We start from the raw sequence: 8,462 nt of genomic DNA, 5'->3' as shown, positions 1-8,462 counted from the left end.
ATCCTCTATGTGTTAAAAAAAGGCCTCGCCACAAAAACATATTTATCAGGATATCACTCGAGTTAATTGCAGGGCACTACCACATTTCGGCACATCGTAACGAATCAGTACCATTAGTCATTTTTTTGCCATGCAGTACCAGCTCAGAGCCTAAGTGTTGCAAAATGGTCTAAGCCACGTATAAACGCGTACTGACGGTGTATCTGACCACTGGGACCCGTGTGTCAGGGGCTGACGTGGCATGCTCTTTTACAAAAAGGACCCTTACTTTTTATTTAATCACGCATATATCCTCTGTGTGTTATAAAAAAGGCCTCGCCACAAAAACATACTATTTATCAGAATATAAACACAGCCCGCGCGCCTGCCGCCAGGGTTCGGACGCGCGACGTGCCGTTCGAGGGGGAAACTCGCTGCCGGTGCGCTACTGCTCTTTTTGCGGTAAGAAGCACGCATAAATATATGTGTCATTCGGTTTTTTCTACAAAGCAGAAAATCGCGCGCCCGTCCGCCGGAAATCTCCATCCCGCGCTCGTTTGCTTGCGCATCCTGTGCGTCAACGTACGCGTGTACGTCTTTAAACTCCGTGCTGTTCTAGTTTTTATACGATACTAAAAGAAATATTATATGACATTAAAAAAAGTTTGTCGTGCCGTATAATTGAAAATATGTTCATTGCATAATATATTAAAAAGTTCATCGTATATATATCGAACATTTAATAATATACAATGTCTGAAGAATAAACCTGCTGGTCTCTGCCTTGTTTTTGGTTGATGTTCAATTTTTTAAAATTAAAGTGTTTGTGCATTTGAAGAAAAAATGTTCAGAACATTTTTTGGGAAATGTTGTACGCGTATTTAAAAATTGTAAATGTATTTTATAAAATGTTCGTCATGCATTATAAAATTTATTACGATTACACAATAATTTTTAGTACATGTTATAATTTTTTTAAATAACTGTGCATTAAAAAAATACAACAAATATATGCAGTAACTGTGAGTTGGGCATATAATTTGTTTAATTGTGTATTTTAAAAATATATTGATGATGCATAATAATTGTGCATGCGTGTGATCCTGAGTGAAGACACATAAAATTTTCTTACATTTGTGTTTTAATCCACATAAATTTTAGAAAAAAAGTTCATGCTTGGCACTAAATAATACTAACCCACATAAAAACTTGCCGTGGGTGGGTCTGGTGCTTTTCACTAAATAGTACTAACATATAATTCCAAAAAAGCACGTACGGGTCTGGTGCTTTTCACTAAATAGGATGCGCAAGCAAGCGCTGAAAACGACTAGGCGCGGGATCGATTTCCGTCGGACGGGCGCGCGATTTTCTACTTCGTAAAAAAAAAAACGAATGGCCCAACATATAAAAAGGCGTATGCGTTATTCTTGACGCAAAAGGTGTAGCAGCGCAGCGGCAGCGAGCTACCCAGTAGATCCGCACGTCTCCGGTTCGAATCCCCGCGGCCACCCACGCGTGCGTTTATTTTCGAAAAAAGAATTTTTGTGGCAACACCTTTTTTTAACAAACAGAGGATATATGCGTGATTAAATAAAAAGTAAGGATTGTTTTTGTAAAAAAACACGACACGTCAGCCCTGACACATGGGTCCCAGCGGTCAGATACACTGTCAATACGCGCTTATACGGCTGTCAGTCCGTTTTGTAACACTTAGGCTTAGAGTTGGTACTGCATGGCAAAAAAAATGACTAATGGTACTGATTCGTTACGACGTGCCGAAGTGTGGTAGTGTCTTGCAATTAACTCATCTTACTTTTTATATGCGTGATTAAATAAAAAGTAAGGGTTGTTTTTGTAAAAAAACACGACACGTCAGCCCTGACACATGGGTCCCAGCGGTCAGATACACCGTCAATACGCGCTTATACGGCTGTCAGTCCGTTTTGCAACACTTAGGTTTAGAGTTGGTACTGCATGGCAAAAAAAATGACTAATGGTACTGATTCGTTACGACGTGCCGAAGTGTGGTAGTGTCTTGCAATTAACTCATCTCACTCCCATCTTCATAAAAAATAACACCATATCAATGTCATAACAACCTCTAAGCAAGAGAATACTCCGCTTTAAGAAAAATGTGTCGGTACAAAAAAAAGTGTAAAGATTACACTGAAACAAGTTGGAACCTCAGGGCGCCATCCCAAGACTGTCAATTACCAATTAAGCATCAGCACAAGCGGAATCTGCTTTGGCATAAACTTGAACAGTGAAACTCAATTACAACTCAAAATTTGTAATGCAATACCATACAGTAACAGTTCGTTTGCACCAATGATCTAATTATAAATTCCAATTCACTTCTATTAGCCAGGCAATCCAGAACTATTTACCATGTCTTCAAGTAGACAAGGCGCACATTTAAACAAACAAGCAAATATCATAAAAGCACTATATTTGAAGGCTGGAAATAGTTTATCGGTAGCAGGGAAAGGTAGTGCAACAAGGGGCGCCACAGATCACATCTGCCTATAGTTGGAGTTATAGGTGGGTACCTCGTGGATGGGTAGGGCACCGGGAATGACGTCTTGGGGAGGTAGCAGAGGACTAAGAACATGCTGCCGTCGGAGAGGAGCAGGTCTAGCGAGAGCTTGGGCCGCATCTCCTCTCCCTCATGTTCTTCTTTCCTCCTTCCTCCGGACATCCTCCATGTCAGGGTCTTTAGTGGACTGGTCGCGGATGGATAGTTCTGTGACCGGTGTCCTTGGAAACCCAATTGGAAGCGGGTCGTTGGCATCATCACCACCACGACTGAGGTGGGGTGGGGAGCGAGGTGGAACTGAGGATCGGGTGGGTCGAAGCTCGATTGAGAAGGGATTAGGGAGAGAGAAGAACCGACGATAGAGGGGTCATGGTGACAAGGCTCAATGTCCGTCGCCGCCTCCACCGCCGCAACTTGCGTAACTCGCGTAACTCTCCTCCTAGAACTACGTCGCCGCCTCCACCGTCGTGGATGATACCACCACAAACCCCCTCGCCTCCATCGCACTGGCCGTGGTCATACCACCCCGTCCAAGGGAGGTGACGATCCCAATCATGGCTGCCATGCGGGCATGGCCAAGGAGGCGGCCATGGCGAAAAGTTCATGGGTGGGGCGCCATATAACAGATGGGGTAGAGGGAGGTGCAATCAAGGAAGAAGGGGCCATCCGATGGAGAGGGAGGTGTCGGGTGGTCGTCGGAGACGGGGCGTCCGAGGCGCTGGGTGCGGATGGTTCTTGTTTTGGGGGAGGGAGGATACAGATCGGCAGGTCGGGGAGGAGGTGGAGAACGTGCGTTGTTTCATTTTTTTAGCTGTCGAACGTGGGCTTTTTTAGGCGATTTTTTTTGTGCGTGGATTTTCCAATTGTGCGGAACTGTACGACATGGGGAGGAAGAGTTGATTGAACCGGGTTACTTGCCTCTGGTTTTCGGAGGGATTGAAAAAAAATCAATGGGAGGATGTGGGTGAGAGGATGTATCAATAGCCAGAGGAGGGGGTGGAAGGAGGTCGAACCATCACGATGTCCGATTCCCCTTTAATAGTAGAGATGTATTGCCATGAAAAATGAAGTACCTTTGTGAGTTTAAACTTTAATCCGGTGTGTGTTTTGTTTTGGTGCCAATAGAGAGACATGGCCAGACACTCGTCGGTCATTCGGTGGTAAGCGATGCTTTGGCCAAATGTGAATGAAATCGCAGTGGTTTTCATGTAAAAAAGCTTATTTCTGGCATGCTGATAAGCTGTTGTCTCCTATACTCGGCAAATAGCGTTACGGACGCAAGTAACACTGGACACGCATCAACGTGCAGCATCACGGTATAACTGCCGCTTCATGGACTGTGGAAGGTGTCTACACGAGCTAAATGGCATCAGAATCAGCCCATGTCAAACTGAAAAAATACTAAGAATGGTCATGCAACCCGTTATTTTGGTAAGCTTCCACCGTCGGAACCTAGAACTGGAACTGCATCTCCTTGGTGTAGCCAAGGTCATCCAGGTTTGCAGCCATGGCTTTGTTCATCGGAGGAGGCCCGCATCTCAATACCTGAAACAAGGCAAAGAGCGTCGCATCAGTGTCTTGTTCGTCGGATGAAATACATTTTGAAGGTTTCACAAAGAAATGCTGGTTTCAACGTTCACTGAAGTCTCGAGATTACCTGAATGTCGGCGGCAGGCGCTGGGCAGTGAGCTTGGATCATTTCCTTTGACACAAACCCAACACCACCATCCCAGACTTCAGGTGGCTGCACACGGAAAACAATGGCTATAGAGTAAGGTGCGTACGAGGAACGTTCCTCAGCGTGATATATTGTGCTATATGAGGATTCAGTGAGGATTGCAGTAATCATATAGTGCATGAAAGTTATCATTCGAGGATTCAGTGAGGATTGCAGTAATCATATAGTGCATGAAAGTTATCATTCGAGGATTCAGTGAGGATTGCAATACTCATATCAGTCAAGACTAGATACACATAAAGGGTCAGCCATGCAGTTTATAGCAGGTCACAGGATAAAGTATACAAAGTTCAGGACAGAATATACACCTGATTCAGGACATAGTAGATCTTGAAGCGATCAGGATAGTTTTTAGCCATATTGTCCAGTTCTTCCTGCATGGATCGAAGAAAGAAGTGAACATCAGGACTCAAAGCATAATACCATACTGGTAACATAGCAAACTCCATTCACCATGAAGGAATCGTACTGTAAGCCTAACGAGCTTCCCAAAAGCAATCACTAAGTATTAGGCCAACCTGTCATTTTCTTGTACAGGTCTAACCAGTAAAGGAATGGTATAACAGAACAAAATAAACAAAATAAAATATACTATTGGCTAGTGTTTATCACTTACTCCCTCTGACCCATATTACTTGTCGCAGCTTTAGTACAGCTTTGTAGTAAATATGGATCGGAGGGAGTAGTAAATATTTATCACTAATAAGAAACAGGGTTGTTGGCACATTGTGGAAGAAAAATCCTTATGGGAAAAGCGTGTATGAAATACAATTCACAATGGTTGATCTTATGATATGTTTCTGCTCTATGTATTGACAATAGAACAAATTTGGAATGATAATCAGATAAAGTGCCAGTGAAGAACTGCAGCAAATTTGACAAGAAAAGCATACCAGCAGAAGAATGTCGTCATATGTGACATTAGCGTAGATCAAGTGAATTTTTGTATTGTCGTTTGGGTTCTCAAGAATTGCCCTTGTGACCTAGGATAAGATAGCAAGATGCATTGCTCAGCACCAGCAGAATGTTTCAAGTATTAACTGCAATGGAAGAACTTTGGATCATTTATTACTTGGAACATTGGTGTAATGCCTGATCCTCCAGCTATCATTCCAAATGCTCTCACTTGCCCAGGCTGGTACTTGAAACGGCCCTGCATTAGAGACAAACGCATTTAACCTCTGATTTGAAATATCAACATGCATGGAATTGTGAATTTACACATTTCTGTTAGCAAAATTATGATCCATATGGTGTTGTTTATGTTTCAAGGAATTTAAAGATGCAACAAAGATAATATCCAGAAGAAAAGACCACGAAAATGGCCAAATCCAGGAGATTCGGTATGCAACGATCAAGAGCTACTTACAATAAAAAGATAGACATACCTTTGGTCCCTTCACAGACATGTAGTCACCAACTTTCATCTCACGAAAATGATGGGACATTCTTCCTTGGGGATACATCTGTATAATGAGAAAGAAAAATTGTAAAAAAAAAAGGGGTGAATTCTGAATTCACAACACTATACACAGATAGAGGAATAGATTGATATCGCAAATAGAGATAATGAGACAAAATAATACTAAAGCAAAATAAATGGGACATGTTTACAGCAAGTTACCTTTATAACAAGCTCAAAGTATCCAATATCAGAATCCAGTGTTGTCGGAGTATAAGGCTTGATTACTTCCTCACCAGTAGCATCCTGCCCTCTGCGGCAGTTGACATAACACAGAAAACAACAGATTAAGAATATTTGACTGACTCCATGAACCAAAAAGAATGAACATTCAACTCAACATCATAACTGTAGACCAGGGCATGAGCACTAAAAGTGTTCAAACCTGCAGCTTATATGTTGGCCAATTGGAAGGCCCAACACAGAAGTAGGTGTCGGGAGAGCAAATTTGAACTTGGCCACATTATGACTGATCTGTCTCTTCTGCACGAGTTTAAACTCTTTGAAATTCTCAGCATCCAAGCAGCCTACAGACCATAGCACATCCATTAATATTAATATTAGACACAAACTTCAAAAGCAGTAATCTTGCTTTAAATAGAGCAAATAATTTTGTTCAGAGGGTAGCAAGTGTGAAAATGAATCACATAAAACAGTTTAAAAATCCCCTAGAATCTGCAGGTGCAGAAAAGCATGCGAACTAAATATTCTAGTCATGCTGAAACTTTGGATGAAGAGTGAACGTGAAGTCACTGTCGATTCAAATATATCAATATTATCTGTAGCAAACAACCTAAGTAAATGGCATCCGCGTCCGCGGCATCTCTTTCAGGAGATCCACTCCCCTAGCCATCAGCAAAGCATCCTCGATCCACAGAAACCCACGCACCAGACCTCGAACACGCGCGCGAAAGTGTCTATCTATCTGTACGGACTCGAGCGCGCGTACCCTTGGGTTTCTTGCTGCGGAGGAGGAGGAATCCGGCGCCGGCGGCCACGGCGACGACGGCGACCGCGACGGCCACCGTGGTCTCCGTGCTCTGCCCCTGCAGGAACTCCATAATCGAGCGGCGGGTCGCTCCCCCTCGTGGATTCGCCGCGGGTGCGGGGAGATTCGCGTGGGGTCCGGGATTTATGAGACTGGAGTGGGGGAGGGAGGAGGAGAGTGGTGGTAGGTGGGGGGGTTGGAGGAGGGAGACGACGCGGTGGAGAAGACGGGGGTTTGGTTGGTCTGCCGTTTGGTTGGAAAGTTTGGTTTCTCTCGCATTGGAAACAGCGAATCTCAATGATCGGACGGTGGAGAATAATTAGGCATCTCCAATGCTTACTCTCAAATCGGTCGCGACCCAGGACCCGTTTTATCATCTAACACCGTACCTCATCGGTCTGTGGAGCGATGGGACGTTCGTTTTTCCGCAAACCAAATACAAAATAAAAAGAGATTTGGGGGTGTACAGACCGCTGCCACGCACGCATTCGACACCATAGTCCCACCCTAAACCCTCTTCCACCGAAAAACCATTATCGCGCGAAACGGTTGGCGCACATTCACGCCGCTCCAAAGTGGACGTAACTTCAAAAGTAAAGTTGTTGCTTTTTCAAAGTAAAAGTATTGATCTCACAGAGAATACAAGAAATCAGTCGATATGCATTTGAAATTCAAATTGGCCAGACCTAGGCGGACGTTTAGAAGATGTGATTGACAGTCGATTCCCGCATCCATGTCTGCAGACTGGTCTAACCAGTGCGCAGTCCATTGTAAGGATTAGCGTTGGAGCTGCCCTTAGACTTTTTGCTAAAAAAAGCTTTTGATCCACAATGACATCCGAGGGTAGCTGGTCTATGTACTAACTTGTCGGGAGTAGGTTTGGGGTTATGCATTGGCCATGCTCTTAAAATGTTACTTGAAGTCGTCGTTGTGGGTCTTCTTATGTCAGGGCTCCGGGTAAAAATCTTTGTCTGCTCGGACTTGGCAATGGCGACGCTTTGCGTCGTCACCCTCTTAGGGATGTTGTTGTGAAGCTCGGAGAGGTGTTAGCTTGTTCTAGGTTTATATTGTATCTTTGAATTTGCTTTGTATTGGGGCCTCCTCATCACATTGTGTATCACTTCGTCGTGTACTTTTTTGTGTTGCTTTATATATAAAGCGAGACGAAAGTTTTTTTTGAGAAATGGGTGTGTGTTAGATATATCCGGAAAAAAAATACCTGTTAGACAATGTTTTCTACAGTAGTTTTTTGGACAACAACACCTGGCAAGTGACATTTTTAAGTGTTTTTTAGCTAAACACATACTTTATTTATTGTTCAACAATCTTGTGACGAATACAATTTGAATCAGGAGGTTGAAGAAGCTAAAACATGGAGACCTACACCTACTGAAAAGGGTAAGCGCGTACTTAGCGAGGCGCTCGATATTGGAGTTTATAAATTCAAACCCGAAAGAACAAGACTGAAAATCTAATGACACTAGTAGAATGCCCGTGCGTTGCTACGGGCAGAAGACGAAAAATGCCACAAGCACGTTACAACAATCACTAAAGTTTCTCTTCCTGCATTGCACCTTTTCGCCACTATGATTCCCAAACATTTGTCACTACATAATTTTTCACTTATAACATATTGAAATATTCATTCTTGAAATATTCAGAAGAAAACATATTGACCAAAAAAACCACTTCAGCACAAGAACCTTGTGACAAATATAGAAAAAAGATTGAGATGGTTACTCTCATAGAAGACACCTTC

The 8,462-nt window shown here is 43.2% G+C and overlaps 1 protein-coding gene across 1 annotated transcript; it reads right to left on the bottom strand.

Moving 5' to 3' along the window:
* Positions 1 to 3,713: 3,713 nt before the first annotated feature.
* On the bottom strand, positions 3,714 to 6,926 carry LOC119284450 (NADH--cytochrome b5 reductase 1-like). Its single transcript, XM_037563567.1, has 9 exons — positions 6,665 to 6,926; positions 6,101 to 6,242; positions 5,878 to 5,968; positions 5,642 to 5,719; positions 5,326 to 5,406; positions 5,147 to 5,236; positions 4,562 to 4,627; positions 4,173 to 4,259; positions 3,714 to 4,060 (listed from the first exon to the last, which is right to left on the bottom strand). The coding sequence occupies exons 1-9, from the start codon at positions 6,774 to 6,776 to the stop codon at positions 3,968 to 3,970; spliced, it is 840 nt and encodes a 279-aa protein (XP_037419464.1). The 5' UTR covers positions 6,777 to 6,926; the 3' UTR covers positions 3,714 to 3,967.
* Between the last annotated feature and the right edge of the window lie 1,536 nt (positions 6,927 to 8,462).

Source organism: Triticum dicoccoides, chromosome 1A (assembly GCF_002162155.2).
Source record: "Triticum dicoccoides isolate Atlit2015 ecotype Zavitan chromosome 1A, WEW_v2.0, whole genome shotgun sequence".
Taxonomy (NCBI): domain Eukaryota; kingdom Viridiplantae; phylum Streptophyta; class Magnoliopsida; order Poales; family Poaceae; genus Triticum; species Triticum dicoccoides.
The sequence above is the reverse complement of the archived record's forward strand: the minus strand, read 5'-3'. Positions and strand labels throughout refer to the sequence as shown.

What these genes read in the sequence shown, in the direction of transcription:
- LOC119284450 (XM_037563567.1), bottom strand. Translation starts at nt 6,776, where the DNA reads ATGGAGTTCCTGCAGGGGCAGAGCACGGAGACCACGGTGGCCGTCGCG. An exon ending in GGCCAACATATAAGCTGCAG is followed by an intron (nt 5,969 to 6,100) that starts GTTTGAACACTT and finishes CAACTGCCGCAG; the next exon opens with AGGGCAGGATGCTACTGGTG. An exon ending in CGCCTGCCGCCGACATTCAG is followed by an intron (nt 4,061 to 4,172) that starts GTAATCTCGAGA and finishes GCCTTGTTTCAG; the next exon opens with GTATTGAGATGCGGGCCTCC.